Below are 19,226 nucleotides of genomic sequence, written 5' to 3' on the forward strand. Positions count from 1 at the left end.
GGCCAGGGAAGGCAGAGGACGGGCGAGGGAAGTGGCCAAAGCAGAATTCCCGAGCGGTAGCCGGCGTCCCAGGGAGACAGCAGCTCACCCCCCGTCACTCAGAGCCGGGACACAGTGCCAGGAGGACCTACTCTAGGATTAAAGTGCCAGCTCCATCAAGGAAACCCGCAAGTACTGGTGGCAAGTGGGCAGAGCTCTGGGCCTGAATCAGGCAGACCTGAGTTTAACAAGTTTGCCTCAGTTTTTCAACTATCAAATGGGGACAATAATAGCACTCACCTCCCAGAGGTGTTGTAGAATCAAAGGGTATTGTTTTTAAAGTACCTGGCACAGTGTCTGGCACACAATAGGTTCCATATAAATGCTAGCCGTTTATTACTATTATTTCCTTTATGGATCCAGAAACTCAGGACCATTTTTGAAACAGGGAAAAGGCAACATGTATTAGACAGTTCTGTTCATACATCTGTCACCTACAATTAGCTAAAGGCTTTTCCAAGAAGATGATGAGACCCAAGTGTCTGGCAACTAACCCACTCCTGGAGAGTAAGTGACATGACAAACACAAAGACAAACCCTCCCAAGGTGGACGCTCCTGGTCCTCCGAGGCTGCCTGCTATCCTAGAGGACCTGCTTCTCCAAGAGTACTGGTCCAGCTTCAGCTCAACCACTCATGGGGACAATGACAACCGGCCCAAACACGCTGTCAGAAGTAGGAGGCCATATATTCAGGACCATTTAACAAGGTTACTTTCTCTGGGCCTCAGATGCAAATGAGGAGACTGGAGAAAATGACCTTTAAGGTCCCTTTCAGTCTAGAATTAAGATCCTATAACCTATGCCCTTATAACAATCCAGAGACTATCTTAGATTATTGTGTATCTGTGTGTGTATATGTGTGTGAGAGAGACAGACAGACAGACACATGGGTTAGCACAGAATCCTTAAAACAAAATTAAGTGCCATTTCATGCATCTTAGGATGAATTGGGCAGAAATAAATATTCATAAATAAGAACCTTAATGAAACCAAAAGTGCCTTTCACCAGTCTTGCTGAAATTTAAAAAAAAAAAAAAAAAAAAAAAAAGGATGGGTTGCCTATTTCTCTTTTTGTAATTGTCCTGCCTATTTTGTAGACAGAAGAGCTAATGAGCAAGAGAATGCTCTAAAATGCTGAGTCTACAAAATTTAACAAAAATTGATTTTTTTTGCATAATTTTTTGGGGAGAAAGAGTATCTGGTCTTTAACAAAGAAAAGGATGATGATGAGAGGAAAACAGAGAATCAATGAACAGAAGGAAATGGGGATTTCTTCCAAGCAAGCTACAGAGCATAGAAGCTAGCATAAGATGAACATCTTCTGTTGGCAGTTCTCTACTTGGACTTACTATTCCAAGCCTTCAAACCTATCAGCAGATTGATTACCACAGAAAACAAAATCTCCAATGCAAGTCATTTTCCCAACTCTACATTTCTTTGCCTTATGCCTCATGTAGGCTTTAGCATGAGAATCCTACTCCCACAATTCAGCATTTTACCTCAAGCCTTAACTTCTTGAAAAAGAAATTTTAATGAAACCTTCAAATACCACTATGATGGAAGACAATGGGATTCACATAGCCAACTTGCCATTTTCAGGGTTTCTCCCTTATGCTTTCAGTTATTTTATGTTCCTCATGCTAGCACTCATTTCTCAATCCTCAAATTATAATATTGTAGTCTTGTACACTTGTAATGCCCTCAATAGGGCCTGAGTCAGGCCCATTCCTTCTGGCTTTTTGAGACCCATCTGATGCACATGAAACTCCCAATATTGAGAGAGGTCATTGGGTAATACAAGAAAAGTCTGTGTTCTTTTCTCTTATTCTAAGACAAAAGATAAAAGGAATTAATAGCTAAAATGAAGAAATGAATGTGAATGTATAGTAAGGATTGTAGTATACTATACATACATACATTAATATGATTTATGTACTCATGACTACATTCACATATAGGTGAATTACTATTACTACAGTTGAAATTACTAGAGACCAATATATGCAACAACCTTAAGTCTCCTTCATGGAAAGAAAGTTGATGTTCCTCTCCCTTCCACACCCTACCCCATATTTGGGGAGGGAAGGAGATAGAAGCTACCAGCTAAAAGATTTTGAGGGTTTTTTTCTCTTTTCATTATGAGTTCTCCTCATCCCTAGAACCTACAACAATTAAGAATTGGCTGTATTTAATTTCAAAGTTTGGCAATTTTCCCACTTGGGAGGGTTGGGAATATTGAGGGAAGAAAAGTGAGAAGAAAAAATTTTAAACTATCCAACCACCTGTCCCCTCATCTACATTTTAAGATGACAATAATAATTAATGATGAAAATTTCCAACCTGAGAATTCACCAGGAGTGATGTTTGGGGAATTGGTGGTCTCTGCTTCAGTGTAAGACAACGTGGAATCAGATAAATCTGCAAGACGAAAAGAAGGGAAAAAAATCAGTGGCATATTTTCTCTCCTAAGCACTCACATTCTCTTCTCTGTTTCCTTGTGTCTCTCTCTCCTCCTTCCTTTCTCTGTCTGTCTGTCCTCCAAAAAGGCAGGGTATCCCAAGTAACTTCCTGACACTTCGGCCCAATCCCACGATGGAGCCAGACAAAGCCAGCCTGCCCCCTAACTATTCAGGAAAATGCTGACGTTCTATTTCACTGCCCTACAAGCTGAAAAAAGTTTCAATTGCTTTGACCACAGAAATAAATGAAGTTCAGGGGATCGAACAAGTAGAAACTTGGTGCTTACTTGAGTAAGGTTAAATTAAGCCCCTAAACAATTCATAGTTGCTATACTTAATTACAACCATTAAAATTCTTGAAGCTGTTTCTTCTTGTTTCCTTCCTTCCTTCCTTCCTCCCCGCTGAGGCTGAGGAAACTTTGTTTTAACAAGTTAACAGTCATCCTTACTCTGTCCTGCTTACACCCCTCTAATTAAGCGTTCAAATGTTTGCTCCCAGATTAACTTTTCTTCCCTTTTTTTTTCAATCAAACCGACCCACAGAGCAGATTTCAACCTCAGCCCTGTTGTTTTAACAAGTTCATAGGCTGTTCATTCTTTTTTCCTCCTATCTGCATCATAATTAGGCTTGGAAGGGAAATTCTTTGAGTGTCTGCTTCTTGGACAGTCTCTGTTTACTTAACAAATAGATTCATTTCAGGGTAAGCTCACTTGGAAAATTTTCCTGGATCACGATAGCCTTTACTACCAACAGGGATGTTGTCCCCCCTTACCCAGTGAAGGTTACCAGAGCCTGTCGGAAAGTCTTATCTGCAAGGATTTCCTTCAGAAATACTATTGGCATAACTACTGCCTTTTGCAATCAGTCAAGGGTACCTTAGATCCCCAGATGGCAAACCTTGCCCTCCTCAAAAAGACATTATTATGGTTTTAGGCCACAATGCCTAATCTTGCAACAGAGTAGCCTAATAGGTATGAGTTAGTTGGAATTCCTTTGGTGTTCTTTGCATTTTTTCCTTTTACCAAATGTCCTGGGGGTGGGAGTGGAAAAGGGATGAACAAGATGAAATATTAACCAATTTGTCCTCCCCCAGCCCCATTGGCCAGATGCTGACTATGTTTAGTTATATGTTTTAGCTCGTTGTCTGCATATGATTACAGTGGCCCAGAAATAAACTGACTCCCTTTGGTTTATAAAAAATAAAAATAATGTGGTTTAAAAAGAAAAAAAACCTTTTAAGATGTTTACCAAAGGACTAAAAATTTTCTAGCTGTTTAAAAACATCTTGACTTAGAAGGGATAGAAAATTAAAACTCGAGTACACATAAGGAAGATCCTAAAAAAGACTGTCATAAGAGTCAGAGATGAAAGAGCTAAGATCTTAGATCATGAGGCTGTTGTCTCATTTTATAGATAGGGAAACTGAGAGCAAGATAAATGAAGTCACTTGCTTAGGGTCATGCTGCTTATAAAGAAGCAGAGATAGAGTATGAATCTTGATACTCCAAAAATATTGGCTCAACAAGCTGTGGCCTTTGGAGCATATGGGACCCCACTGTAGACTGAAGCATAATTATGGTCATAGATACAGAGCAGGAAGGACCACACATCATCCAGCTCAAGCCTGTCATTTTGCAGATGATAAAGTGAAACCCAAGGAGGGTGACTTTTCCAAGGTCACACAAGAGGTAAAGGAGAAGAACCAGGATTTGAACCCAGGTTCTACATTCCTAAATCCAATATCTTTTTCCTACACAGTGATTCTTTAAAAAAAAAAAAAAAAAAAAAAAAAGAGGTTTTATCAAAGAGGCCTCCCAAGGCAACTGGTAAGTGCAGTGGATAGAATACAAATCCTACTTCAGATGCTTGTATTTGCTGTGTGATCCTGGGCAAGTCACTTAAACCCAGCTGAAAAGGGAGAAAGCAAGAAAGAGAGAAAACTCAAGAACGAGAGTGAGAGCAAGAGAGAAACAAAGAAAAGAGCAAAAAAGACAAAGACATAGAGAAAGCAGTAAATAGAGGAAGACAGGGAGAGAGATGACAGAGAGACAGAGGAGGGAAGAGGAGGAGAGAGAGAAAAAAACCAGAAAGATAAAGAGAAGAGAGACTAAAACTGAGAAAGAACAAGACAGACAGACAGAAACCGATATATACACATACTTAGAGAGAGAGAAATAAGACAGACAGAAAGACAGAAACAGATATATATAGATAGATATAGAAAGAGAAAGGGAAGAAAGACAGAGAGATAGAAAGAGAGGCAGACAGAGAGACAAAGAAAGAGAAGACAGACAGAGGAGGGAAGGAGAGAGAGAGAGAGAGAGGAGAGAATGAAAGAAAGAACAAGAGCAAGAGAGACAGATGGGGGGGAGAAAGACAGAGACAGAGACAGATATATACAGAGAGAGAAAAGAGAGAAAGAGAGAGAAGAGAGACAGAGACAGAGGGAGAAACACAGAGACAGAGAGAAAGAGAGACAGAGAGGGTGAAAAAAACAAAGAGAAAGGAGAAAATGGAGTGAAAGAGAGAGTAGAGAGAAAAAGCAAAAGCAAGAGGGAGACAGAGAGACAGAAACAGAAAAAGAAAGAGAGAAAAGACAGAGAAAGAACATCACCCTCTTCAGTTATTTTCTTTTCAAAAAGCTGCATCTCAGAGGCTACTACCACTATATTAGAATGGGATTTTCTTATTTACTTATTTCTGAGTATACAATGTGATTATACTAGTGATCAATAATGATGGCAGTTTGTCATTTTTCAGAGGCATCCATTACCCATTTCAGAGGCATGAACTCCATTACTCAATTGCCCTTATTACTATGGACAAATACATAGCAGTCCTAGGACCCTTTCTCATAGGCCATCTTCAATGGCCATCCAACAAGACTGCGGGATACACCCCAAGACTTTGAATTACATATACTTGGTGAGGGCCGGAGTTCTCAGCATGGCATCCTTTAAGAGGACCACATTTTCTTGTGTGTCATTTGTTTTTTTAAACAGAGTAAATCATAGGACCTAGAACTGAAAAGGACTTTAGAAATTATCTGGACCAACTCCCACAGTTTACAAGTAAGAAAACTAAAGTTCAGAGATCAATTCACTTGCTAATAAATCAGTAGAAGTAGGTTGTAAGCTAAGACAAGGGCTTTCTGACCCCAAGTTCAGTACTCACTTTATTATACCAGTCTTGTACTGTCCTGTTTATCATTGGAATCACTCTATTACGTTAGAAAATAATTATTTTAAGCATGGGATGAGAGGAAGAGAAAGGGCAGGGAGTCAAGAAAACTCAGCCCTAGGCTTGCTCGAGAGGGGAAACGTCCATATTTGCCCATTCCTTCTATAAGGCCTGAATCAGGCCATATTCTTCTGGCTTTGGGGTTCTATTTGGTGAGACCCTTTACCACAGAGGGTGAATACCAGGAAATATAAGATTCTATATTCCTCCTTCTACTTCTAAGGTGTCAGATTGAACAACAATCTTAGGCAAATCACTTTCCTAGTCTGGGCTCAATCTCTTCTGTCAAATTAGGAAACTGGGTAGTTTCTAAGCACACTGCAATAATCGTATGCAAAATTGTCTTTTGAGAAAAAGCTCTATTCTTAAATTCACTTTAGTACACTTAAAATGTTCTTTCCACTAATCTATGTTTTGGAAAATTCAAACTTTGTCACATACTACTCAAACAGGAGAGGGAAGAAGTCTTTTAAAAAAAGTGTAATTTTCAAGTGCTTATTAGAATGTCATTAGTACTCTGCTTTAAAAAAAAAAAATTGCATCTGATTTGATAAGTTCTGGTCTCTTGCTGAAAGCCCACAAAGCTACTCTGTTGATATTCAGGAAAATGAATCAGCCACTAGGGTACCAATATATCAATCCTTATACCCATAGTTCCTTTGATTCTGTCCCAGAATCTGCTGGATTGCTAATTAATAAGATTCTCACTGTTTATTAAATGAGACCAAATCCACAATGCCTCATTTCATGAACCTACTGAACCCTCAAAATTTTAACTTGCTGGGCCAGTTATGCCTCATACTAGGTCTTTTATAAAGTATTTATTCTTTTTATGATAAATATGTGTATAGCACTATCTAGCAATGTGTAAGGCTACTTATGCATGCTTTCATATAGTCTAAGCCAGTCATTTTATTTACCAATCAGCATTCTTTTCCAGATGTTCCAAAGCTGTTTCCGCTCAGGTGAAATTCTTGGCATAAATCAAAGGGAATAAACAACCTCTTTTGACAAAGATTTAATGCCCTACATATTTAGTATAAATATGAACTCAGGAGCAGAAGTACAAGTACACAAGATGGGAAGAAAAGGCAGAAGTAAACCCAGCCCCACATGGATGGATAGGTTGAAATACATTCATCCATGACAGTGCAATGTTTAAAGGTCACCAAAGGTTAATGATGAGCAAAGGAATTCTAGGCTGAGGGAAATATCCCACTTCAGAGGTTATAAGGTAGTAAGATACTTCAGTTATTTTATTTTCCCCTCTGGGACTTCTTCAAAAGTACAAAAACCAGCAGCCTGGCATTACTCCATTCTTTGGGGGGGGAGGTGAGCTATTTACTAATAGTTAAAAAACATGGGAATCATAGAAGGGGGATAGAAATATAAAGAAAGATTAAGATTCCAACAAACACCTAACAGCATGGAGATTCAACTGACAGCTTCAGATTTAAATATTAATTATAAAAATCTGTATCACTGTCAATCTGCTTCCCTACAACAGCTATATTAGTTGTTGTTTAGTCATTTCAGTCATGCCCAACTCTTTAAGACCTTGCAAACTTCTGCCTATGAGGTTTTCTCAGCAAAGACATTGTAGTAGTTTGCCATTTCCTTCTCCAGTGGCTCATCATTTCTTGACAAGGCATTGATCCATAAGAAACTTGAGATTAAATGACTTGCCCAAGCTCACACAGATAGGAAGCTTCTGAGGATGAATTTGAAATCAGATTTTCCTGACCCAAAACCTAGCACTCTATCCACTGTGCTACCTAGCTGCCCCAGAATAGCTATATAGGTCCCTAAAAATAGACAACATGGTACATAACATTCCATTTCCAATAAGCTTCTGAGCATCACTGTCTTAGTAATATATTCTGGATATATTCTGGATATCCAGGGGCAGCTTTGAGGTATGTCCACACTAGGTTAGGGACAGCAGATGGGCAAGATGAGGAAGTTTTCACAAGTTTAAAGCGTGGGAATTTCAGCAAGATCACAATGTTGGTGGCTTGGCAAATATGGGCGATGAAATAGGGATAGAATAAAACAAATATGACTGAACTCCTTAAAATCAGAGTATCAAAGAAGCAGATGGGTTACACTGAATTAGTTCAGACACCTGGGTTCTATTCCTGGCCCTCCCTTAAACTCACTCTTTGTGAGTTGGTTGCTTGGAGAAATATTTGCCCCATCCCTCCAGGTCAAAGGTAGATGGAACCTTTATCCAAAGGTGGATTCTCTAATGAGAATCCTGAAACAAATTCTTTCCAGAGAAAGCAGACTTACTTACCCAGGGGCTTTCGATCATCATGGGGAGGAGACAGCCGAGAATAAGGGGGTGGTGGAGATTCTGGAAAACAAGACAGATCACTATTAGGGCTGGGCATAATGGAAGTGCAACCTCTTGGATTTCATATTTCTCTGACTTTAGGTAGGAAATACACAAATAGTCCAGCGGAATAGGATGTTGCAGACTAGTTTGTAGTTTTGCCATAATAGTCAGACCCATATCTAAGTCAGCCATTTACTCTGAGACACCAGGAAGTCCTTATTGCGCTTTGCTGTCTATACCATCAAAGCGAATTTTTTTTTTTTTTTTTTTTTTTTTTTTTAGCAAAGCTTATAATTACAAGAGATACAATAGAACAGTAAAGTCAACTGATTGAATACGGTTGAGTGAAGTATTTAAAAAAAAAAAAAAAACTTTATCCTTACTGGCTTGTTCCTTTAGCACGGGAAAGTGGCAAAAGTCCAAGACCAAAACTAAATAGACCCTAGTTCTAATTCTTCCATTAATAAGAAGTGTGACTTCATACAAGTGAAATCCCTCTACTATTTCTCCATTGGCGGGCAGGGAAGGAGAAGGAAGAGAAGTAGCTCTACAATGCTCTAAAAAAAAAAAATCTGTATCTCTTTATTTTCTATGGGATTTTTGTTTGTTTGTTTCCATTCATTTGCTTAAAATACTCCCCTTTAAAAACATATACTTTTCCTTCAGAAGAATTCCTTGGGCTCTTGTTTTAAGGGAAGTAACAATTTGCTAAAGTAAGTAACAATTTGCATGAATGAAATGACCCTTCATTTGGGGTAAATGAAACTAAATGCCATCAACTCCCTAACTCAAACAAAACCTCAGTGGTAATAACCCAGTAATAACTATTATTAGCCAGAGTATCAGTAATGACCCAAGGGGTAATAAGTATTTTTCATAATTATAATAGGCACAATTAGTAGTAGTAGTAGTAGTAGCAGTTGTTTTGCTCCCTGCATTAAATTAAGTTTCCCCTCTTTATAACCTTGACTCTGAAAGTCAAAGGAGTTTTCTCAAGTGGGGGATCCAGGATTCTCTACCTGTTTCAAGAAAGAATGGAAAAAAGATGGTATATGGTATACAGAAAATCATCTAGTCTAGTGCCTGCTTTGAGTCAGAAAGAAATCAAAACGCACAAAGATGAAGTGATTTGTCAAGCTATCAGGAGAAATTAAGTAGGAGATCAATATTTTTCTGACTCCAAATCAAGTTTAGACTATCCCACTGCTTGCCCCTCTCAGGTAGTACACCAAGAAAGGACCTGTTGAGCCCCCTCCTGGGTAAGTATCATGATTCATTCATTCATTTCTCAATAAATATTTATTGAGTGCCTATTATAAATAAGCAAGGTGATGCTGACAGACTTAAGAGAAGTGGAAGAAAGGAGAAGGGAAGATACAAAATGGCTAAGAGCTGGTGTTTCTACCCACAAAAACTTGCAATCCAGAAGTTTGTATGTCTAACAACAAAGCCCTATAGTATTCCACATAGAAGAGGCGCTCAACAAATGTTTGTGGTTGATGCTAACAAATGGCTGGGGTTGTTTGTCAACAAGGATAAAGAGGAAAAAGACCTAAAAATGTTATCCAAGCAGACCATTGAGTTTTAAAGTCAGGCAAAAAACTAAAAGAGAGATCTTAAATGAAACCCTTAAGAAAAAAGGCTGGACAAGTGCTTAATCTACAAGTTTAGGCACCAGTCCAGAAGATCTTTTTTCAACATGTCCAAGTTCTTCTGGCTATTCCAAAGATGCACTCTCTAAATACAGATTGCTGGGAAACATAGAGAAGATTGGTGATAGATGAGGATTGATAAATTACCTGTAGGTAAAAGTAGCAGTACTTAGATACATAGGAAATAACAAATAGAATGGGGCAGAGGCACTCCAGTCAGGTCCTATAATTTCAGAATGTGTTCATGTTTTGGATCATTAAAAAAAAATCTACTCATTGAATTAAAGTCATTCTATTTCATGACAGAAAAAGGAGGATATGAACCTTCCTCTAGATGCCTATGGCACAGAATGGAAATAGAAAACTTGGCAATAATGGGTGTGGCCTGTAGTTACTCTTCAGCTTCTTTTTAAAATCACACTTTCCTCCAAGTCCCAAGGCCAAACATCCCTTCAAAGGCTTGTCTAACTCCCAGGAGAACTGAACACCCGGGGCCAAAATGGGAGCCATCAAAGTCCCCCTAGGCTGGAGTTAAATCATCAGTACTCTGACCACACAAGTTCCTTAGAGCAGAGCTTGGCCTATGATATTAAAACCCAGCTAAATGCATGCCAGATAGTGTTTCTGATGTGGTAGTGAAGAGAGAGAGGAGGAGAGGGACAGAGAGAGAGAGAAAAGTTGTGTAACTTGAAGTGTAAATGGGTAACTGAGGCCCTTGCAATAAAACTCTGTCCCACATCTAAATTACCAAGATGGTGCTCAATGAACCATTTAATAAGTGGAGAGGTGGGGTAACCAGTAAGTTCTCTTAGGGGCACATAAAAAAGCAGGGAGTGGAACAGATTGCATTGCAGTGACCTAGACAAAGGCTTAGACTAATAAAGCCTAGAAGGGCCATTAGATCAATTCCAAAGCACACATTTTCAAGATCAGAAAAATGGAAGTCTAGAAAAATCAATGTTACTCAGCTTGGTGATCAATCATTAAGCACCTACTATGTGCCATGAATTGGAAAGTAGAGTCTGTACAAGTTTGTTTGTTTGTTTGTTTTTTAAAGCAAGACAATTAGTGCCAGGGCCAAGAACCTACATCCCCTGATTCCCAGTGAGGATAAAAAAGACCCAGACATTCTTTCAGTCTTGTCAAGTCAGAATTATTTTTCCTTAACTAAACAAGAAAGAGAGAGATCTGACCTGAGAGGTGTGTGCTATCACTGGATGATAATTTTCACATCCTCTGCAGGGGTCACCAACAACAGAATTTTGTCAAACCACACTGGCAAGTATTGGATACCTGATTTTCCATTATGACATTCAGATGGCTAAAGAGTGACGCAAGTTAAAGGAGTAAGGTTGGGCACTGGGTGGGTGAGGCAGAGAGACTCTGAATTACATTTCTAAAAAAGTTTGTTGCAGCTATTGCTGTGGGCTCATTTTATAGGAGAATAAAAATGCACAAGCTTTTAACCTTAAGGGGGAACTCCCAGAGTCCTCGGGGCCTCTCTAAATGCAAGCAGCAGTGTAATTAGGCAATCCTCCTACATACTCAGACAGCTATCCATCTGCATAAAATCTAGGAATCTCTTCCAGCTTCAGGGCTCTACAGTAAAAAGCCAGAGCTACAGTCAGCTCGAAGGAAAGCATTCATCACAGATGTGACTTTTGTTAGCTCCCGGTGGAATTTTCGCCTTTCAGGATCTGGACCTCAAGTAAGCCAGGAGATAGTTAAAACTCCTTCAACTTACTGGTGTGGTCTGTATTTTCGGGACTCTCGGTCTTATTCTGCCTTTCCACCTCTGCATCTTTCACAGGAAATGATCCATGCCCCTAGCCCGGGGCTTTTCCACTCCCACCCCCTTGTGGGGCCAGTTTTCAGCCCTCCAGCTAGTGTACCTTCCCCCACTATCCCAGAGAAGCCAGTGCCTCAGCAACAAAGGAAGACAAGTTGGAAAAGAGACACTGCAGCTTTAAGAAAGGCAGGAGTTTAATTGCCTAGATTCCCCCGTCAGTCAGATAAACAGCTAGTCCGGCTGGCGCCAGCAATATGCAAACTGCATATTATCACCACTTCTTCACCTAAATAGCAGAGGGGACCTCCTTAGGAAAGGGGGAAAGGGGGAAAAAAGGGCTTTTTAAGCACAACTTGAAATTGATCTCATTTCAAAGGGATAATGCCAGGCCAAATAAAAGAAAAAAAAACTTTTTAGTCTGTTTTAATTCCTATATTCTTTGCCTGGGAAACCTGTGTTTTTCTAGGCTGTCTTCTAAAGTCATTTAAAAGTTCTCTCTCTGTCTCTTTCTCTCTCTCCAGCGTAATTTAGATAATAGTCATTTACTGAATATAATTACAGAAAAAAAAAAAAGTGGTGAAGCAAAGAGCCCGAGATTTATTCCAAAGTTAATGGATACTTTCAGTAGAAAGGAGTTTTAAACACAGGTTAGAACCGTGATTAAAGTATTCCTTCAAATTTCCGTCCACATAGGCACCAAGCAGAGAGCAAGCATTTCCCTGGGGACTGGGAAACAAAGACAGATCTAGAGGGATCCCATCCCTAGGTATGAAGAGACTAGCAATTCCGGGAGGGGAGTAGGGGTGGCAAACTTCGATTGCTTTTGTTGTGATTCAGTTGTGTCCAGTTCTTTATGTCCCCACTTTGGGGTTTTCTTAGTAAAGACACTGGAGTGGTAAAGACACAGATGAGGAAACTGAGGTAAACAGGGTTAAGTGACATACCTAGGGTCATACAACTAGTAGGTATCTGAGGGCACATCTGAACTCAGGTCTTCCTGATTCCAGGCCCACTATTGCTACCCAAACGTAAAATGTTCAAAGAGAATGTATCAGAAATACAGGCAAGTACAATAGTGTTGCCTTCATGCTCATTGTGCTTATGTGTATGCAAGCATGTGCATGTTTACAGCTATCAGTGTGTTCTAGGCTTTAAGATGTTGACCTATATGTTTCACTGTGATAAATGTATCTCTGTTATCTACGGTTTAGCAGTTATTTATATGTGACTTTGTTTCCTTGCTCTTGTATCAAATGTGCATATTAATCTATGTTCTTGAGAGTGTGAATATATATGCATCTTACACTATGATGGTACCTGACTATTTGGGTTATTCCCCTCCCCAATTATTCATGCAAATGTATCTTTGTAGTATCTATGTGACCCTAGCCATGCATTCCACTCTGGATGGATTGTTCTTTGAAATTGTATTTGTGCCTGTTGCATGTTCCTGCCATGTCACAATGTGTACACTTTCATGTATTAATATCTATTTGTATCTTCATGTTTAGAGGAAGCATATCCCATGGGGTATGATTTTCTGATTACCCATACCCTTCTATCTTCTCTTATCATTGTCCAACATGGGCAGAGGTCTCCCCCTACATTATTGTTTCATGTTCCTCTCCTCCTAGTGACATAGAATATGGAGGGATTCTGAGCACCAGCTATGGGCTTTCTAAAGTTCTGAGATGGAATAGGAGATGGGAAATGGGGGGGGGGGGGGGGGAGAGGAAGGGGGAGATCATCCACCTCTGACCCTCTGGCCCCCAAACCATCAGTTAGGACAAGGAAGTTAAACAGACCCAAGTCCTCAGCCATAAATTTCCATTCCTGTGTCACTAGGGGAGAGTTAACTCTGGGTTATCTATCCACCTATCCATCCTTCTGGGCTTTACTTTTGTAAGCCATAAAGCACTAAATAAATGTGAATCTTCATTATCACTAGCTATCTTGAAGGCTATGGGGTCCAGAACCACTACGTTGATTTAGGGGTGGCAGGGTTGGCGAGTACTGCAGTAGTCTGTAACAGCACCTCCTACAGGCAAACAAGAGCCAATGCCCAGAAAATCAATTTCTAAAACTCCCTCCTTCCTCCATCCTTTTCCCATCTTGCCCCACTGAAAAATACCATCAAAATCAAACTATCCAAGATCTGGCCATTTTTAGAAGAAGGGGAACTAGTATCCACTATTACAATCATATCCCAAATCAACTGGACTTTGTCTCTCAACATCAGAAACATATCTATGAGCAGTGAGGGTGGCCTAGTCAAAGGTTTAAAAAAAAAAAAAAAAACACCCTGAATTCAAATTCAACCTTAGACATTGATATGACTCCAGATGGAGTTTCCTCATCTATAAGATGAAAACAAAAATAATACCGATATCTCCTAGGGTTGTTATAGGGATCAAAAGCCACAAGAAAAGTGCTTTGCAAATCTTAAAGTTCTATATAAATGTTAGCTGCTGCTATTATCTTTTATATTATTATTATTATGCCCCAAATACTCTAACCACTGTTTCTTTAATAGATTATAAGCTTCATTTGGGAAACCTCCTCCTTGGAGGTCTTATCGCCTCCCAGAAATCTTTCCAGACTACCCCAATCCTACTTCTAAATTTCTATATTATCATCCTGAAAGTCTGTATTGTCCACTTTGCGCTTATATTGTCTTGCTTTATTAAAATCCAACTTCACTTATTTCCTCTCTCCCCAACTCTTCACTGTAAGGTCCTTGAGAATAGGAAATTTGGCATATACTTTTCTATATCCCTCAAAGAATAGTGCCTTACACATAGGAGGTACTAAATGAATAGTGGTTTTTACTATTGTTATTATTATTATTACTTGATATAAAGGAAGAGGAAAAAGTCTTGCCAAGGAGTACCCCGGAATGGGGGCATGAGTCAGCCCTAGATGGGGCAAATTCAGAGATTTCCTGTGCCCAAGTAACTGGAAAAAGAGAGCAGGCTCCTAGAAGTCCAGGTTAGGACTAAGAAGCTGCATGGCTCTGATCAAGCCCCTTCTCTTTTCTAGATCTCAGGGGGTGTTTTTAAATGTTTAAAAAAAAAAAAAGAGTGGCTTAGACTAGATGGCCTCCAAGGCTCCTATTGGCTCAAAAGTTCTGTGCTTCTCCTGGAAAATTGTCAGGGACAGGACATTAGCCATGGAGCCAAAGATGGGATCACCTCCTTCAAAGACTTGGAGGGGAAGCAACCAAGAATCAAAGGGTATGGATATAGGGGAAACCACACTTCCAGGGGAAGTTGTTGGTTCAAAGTGGACCAGAGGCATAGGAATCTGACAGTCAACAAAGAAACAACAAAGTGAGTGTTTCGGAGAATCCAGAGGAGTGAAGTACAGTGAAGAACTGTATCAAGAGACAATAAGATAAGCAGCATTTAAAGCAGAATGTTCAAAGCCACTCTCCAGCTCTTATCCACATTCCTTCCTCACCCTTTCTTACCCAAAAGGATCAATCCCTGCACAGGGCTAAGTTTGAGCTAACCACTTCTCCCATACTACCCCATCAATGAGATATATGAAGGTGCTACAGAAACAACCTTCCTCTTCCCTGAATTCACTGATCTTCCCCAAATACAGAAATGCAATATGCATCCTCAAATATAAAATTTAAAAAGCCAAAGCCCTCCCCCAAAAGAATGAAGCTGAATCAGATCCCTGGATTAGGAGACAAGAAACCTGGATTGTGGTTTTGGAGGTATAACTAGGTATGAGACTCTTAATCAAATCAGTTAAGTTCTTGGTTCTCCAATTTTCTCATTGGGTAATATGAAATGATTAAACTAAATTTATCTTATTCATTGATTTTGAGAAAAGACCTTTAAAGGCGGGGATGCAATGATGGGAGGGTTTCCATTTTTAGTGAACTGAAGACCATGAAAAGGTTTGCCCAATGAAGGGGGAAAAAACTCTTAAAAAGTTTTGTTAATTGACTTAATCAATGAAGGGCAATATGGATAGTAGAAGGGAGGGGAATGATAAGAACATAATAAGGCTGGCTTTCTTTAATATTTCCTACCAAAGTATTGGTCCCTTAATTCAGGTGTAGGCCAGTATGATTTAATTACTAGTAGACAGAGGGGGAGAAAAGGAAAAGACAAGCATAAGTTACTATAGCCAATGATGGAAAACAGAGAAAAAGCTAGGGTTAAACCATCCCATCCTTTCCACAAAGTCTGCTTGAAGGAGATAAAGAAAAGGAATGGGGACAGAGAGGAGTAACTGAGGGAGGGAGAAGAGAAGAGAGGAAGCTCAAAGTTTAACAACAAAAACTTAACTCTCCATCTCTGAAGTACATCCAGGTTCTTTACAAATTTTGAAAGTAAGGATATTGGGCCAAGGTGAGTTATCACTCAGTATAAACAAACATCCTGGGACACTTCTTTAATGTCTTTTTTTAAAAAAATGAAAGGAAGAATGTAACAGAATACAAATGAATATGTAAGAGTATTGGATGCACAGGAGCACGGAGGGGATGCACACACGGAGTATGGCACCGACTAAGTCTAAATCTGTAGGCACAGAAAATACACTGATTCAGTGCCATTCTCATGTATGTGAAGAGAGATAGCGATGAATACATAGACAAATTGAGATCCATATTAACATCACTCTGAGCAGTGGAAAAAGCAATGAATTTGCCATAAAACCAACGTTAAGAGTCCTCTCTTCAAAGTTTATTTTAATGCTGTATGATCTCACTGAGCAAATGATGTCCCTCGGCCTCAGTGTTCTTATCTGTAAAATGGGAATTATCCTCCCTCAAAGTAGGCGTGAGGAAAGCAGAATTGGGTTACATAAAAGTAAACTATTATTACTCGGGCTGATTCTCCAGTTTGGTCATTCATTATAAACTTCTCCCCCTCTTAGTCTATTTTTCCACTGCCTATTTCCACATTCACATTCACATTCATCATTGCTGTCATCAAGATGAGGGTAGAGGAGAGAAGATTACGATGACAAACAATCCCCTTTCCTAAAGTAGGTCCATATTTGCCCAATAAAAAATTCTCCTGGTAGTGAGGCTGAATACCTGGCCCAAAATGAGTTAAAAGTGCATTTCGATTGATCTTACTTTCTTAACGCCAAAAAAATCAAGAATAGTCTGCAAATACACCTCCTTCTCAATCCAATCTCAGGTATGCTGAGCACAGGTATGCTTACGGCGCATACTCATCCACACAGAGTAACCCACTTAGATGCGAACATCAATGAAAGCCCAACTGTGTTAAAAGGATTTTTTTTTTCATGGACCCTGTTGTTAACTAAATACACACCTGGTCAGTTAAGGGAGAGGAAAGGTTTGCCCACGAGTTTTTCCAGGCCTTCTCCCAACAAACCGGCTAAGTCCTAGTTTCTTTAGCACCTTCTCATACCGGTCCCCAACCTCATTCCTAAAAGGATGACTCTAGGACGTCCTCGCCCACTTCTCCAATCCCCAATTCCTCTCACCTGGCCCGCAGAGCCTGCTGAAGTGGTAAGGGTTGCAACACACTGTAGGGCTGTCGACGGCGTTGAAGCTATGGCAACCACAGAGGGGCTTGAGCTCCACGGCGTGCTGCAGGTCAGGCCAGCGGAAGAGTCTGCCCAGGAGTAGCTGGGGCGGGGCGGGCTGGCCGCCCAGCCTGAGGTCTGTGCGCGGCACCAGGACGCAGCCGCCAGGCACCCCACCGCGGGACTCCACTGCCTCCAGCAGCGTGTCCAAAGCGCGTTCCTTCAGCCGCTTCAGCAGCGAATAGGTGACCGTCTTGAGTTCCTGCTCTAACAGCAGCAGCCGGGAACGGGCTTCCCGGGTCCTCCCGCCGCCAGCCCCTAGTTCCAGAGACGCCCCGGCCAGAGGGTCGCCGGCGTCTCTGGGCGCACCAACCACGTCCCTTTCGGAGAAGAGGCAGCAGGTCACGGTCTCGCAATCGCTTTCCGGCAGCCAGCCAGGGCCTCCCGGGTCAGCCACCTCCAACGAGGAGCCCCCGGCCCCAGTGCCGGCCCCAGGCTCCGACATGGGCCTCAGGGGGCCCCCTGCGCGCCGGCGCCTCCCTGCGCCCTGGGCGCCTCGCTGCCCTGCTGCCTCCCGGGGCCGCCGCGAGGTTACCGGGCGGATTTCGGAGCGGCTGCAGCCTCCCCTTTCTCCTCCCCTCGGGGCCGGCTCTGCGCGGCTCCCGGAGCTCCCATCCTCGTCTCCTCCGCCGCCGCCGCCTCCTTCCTCCAGGTCGGGGACCACACGACTTCTCCAAAGTCGCCGCAACAGCCCCGAGCGTTTGGACCTGAACATACGATATCCTTTGGCGCCAGGGGTGGGGGGGAGGAGGAGGTCTCCAGTTACTGGGGGTCCGTACCCTCAGCGCGGCGGTGATTGTACGGGTCGCAGTCCCACATGAAGGTCCGCCGTGCTGAGCCGTGCAAACTCTGCACAGCCTGTCGCCGATAGATCGCAACAGAGCTGCAACATGAGGGAACTCTCCGGGGGTGGGGTGACTAGGGGATGGGTGGGGAGGGGGTGAGTGGGTAGGAAAACTTTGAGAGAAAGCAACAGCAAGTGGTCAAGGAGGTGGGGTAGGGGGTGCTACATTGACCCCGGCTGTAAAGTCACTCCCGCAGTTAAGCTACGGCCCCCGAGGTTAAAGGGGGCTGCAGGAAATGCCCGGTGAAAAATACCCTGCATCGACCACCAATTCTTTAAAAGTTGTATGAAGGGTCGAAAATCAAAAAATTCACACACACACACATATACACACACACACAAATACAAACACAACACGAAATATTTAAACTCTTTAAAAAGCAAAATGCTTTTTTAAGCAAAAGATTTGCTAGATCCAAAAGGCAGAAAGAGGGAAAATCACTCGCTTTCCCCCCCCCCCGCCCTCAGGAAAAAAGAAATGTAGAAAAGTTAAAAGACAAATAACGCACACAAACAAAACCCCAAACCCTGGATTTTTATGCTGAAAAAGGCCAACTCCGTATCAGGTCCCAGACTTTGGATGCACTTGGAGGAGTTTCCTTTTAACGCTGGTTTCAACACATGAGTGGAAATTGTAAATATCCCAAAGAGCCGCTGGAAATCCTTAATTAAAAATGCAATCCACTGAGGCAGAGGTCGCTGCCCGCTCCGCGCTCCACACAGACGCTGCAGGAGCAGCAACCCAAAAAAAAAAGTGACTCCACTTCGCCCCGTGGTCCCTCTGAGGTCTGGTTAAACAGCGCTCGGCGTTTCTTCCTTTTCGCTTTTCTCTGTCTCTCCCCCTTTCTCTCTCTCTCTCTTTTTTGTTCTTCTCAAACACACACTCAGGGCCCCCGGAGGAGAGCCGCGGAGTCATTGGCTGCCTCCCATCATATGCCAGTCTAGACACTTTGGCGGCTCTCTGCTGCGCCGCCGATTGTTGCGCAAACAAGGTTTCAAGTTTCTTAACTCTTAAAGGAGAACACGTCCCATTGCATAGACCGAGGCACAGAGGGGTTGGCTCCCGGGGCGGGCCCTCGTCCTCGCCCCTACCCTCCCCGCACTACCCCCACTCCACCCCCTAACCAACGGCCTGACAGCGCTGGCGGTGCACGCACCGGCGCACACTTGCACAGGCACAGATGGGTGCATACACTTTGGCAATAGGCACAATTACACAAACAGTTGTTACACATGTAAACACACTAAATCACTTGCTGAAGAAGCACACACAAACACACCCCA

The 19,226-nt window shown here is 41.8% G+C and overlaps 1 protein-coding gene across 1 annotated transcript in view; it reads right to left on the minus strand.

The window, feature by feature from the left end:
* Positions 1 to 18,937, minus strand: part of SMAD6 (SMAD family member 6) — a 105,492-nt gene extending 86,555 nt beyond the window's left edge. Inside the window, exons 1-3 of the mRNA XM_051980805.1 lie at positions 16,997 to 18,937; positions 8,036 to 8,095; positions 2,380 to 2,457 (exon numbers count right to left, since the gene is read on the minus strand). Of these exons, the coding sequence (XP_051836765.1) occupies positions 2,380 to 2,457; positions 8,036 to 8,095; positions 16,997 to 17,813 (955 nt within the window). The 5' untranslated portion in view covers positions 17,814 to 18,937. The remainder of the gene's footprint in view (positions 1 to 2,379; positions 2,458 to 8,035; positions 8,096 to 16,996) is intronic.
* Positions 18,938 to 19,226: the final 289 nt, after the last annotated feature.

This window comes from Antechinus flavipes, chromosome 2, assembly GCF_016432865.1.
Source record: "Antechinus flavipes isolate AdamAnt ecotype Samford, QLD, Australia chromosome 2, AdamAnt_v2, whole genome shotgun sequence".
Lineage (NCBI taxonomy): Eukaryota > Metazoa > Chordata > Mammalia > Dasyuromorphia > Dasyuridae > Antechinus > Antechinus flavipes.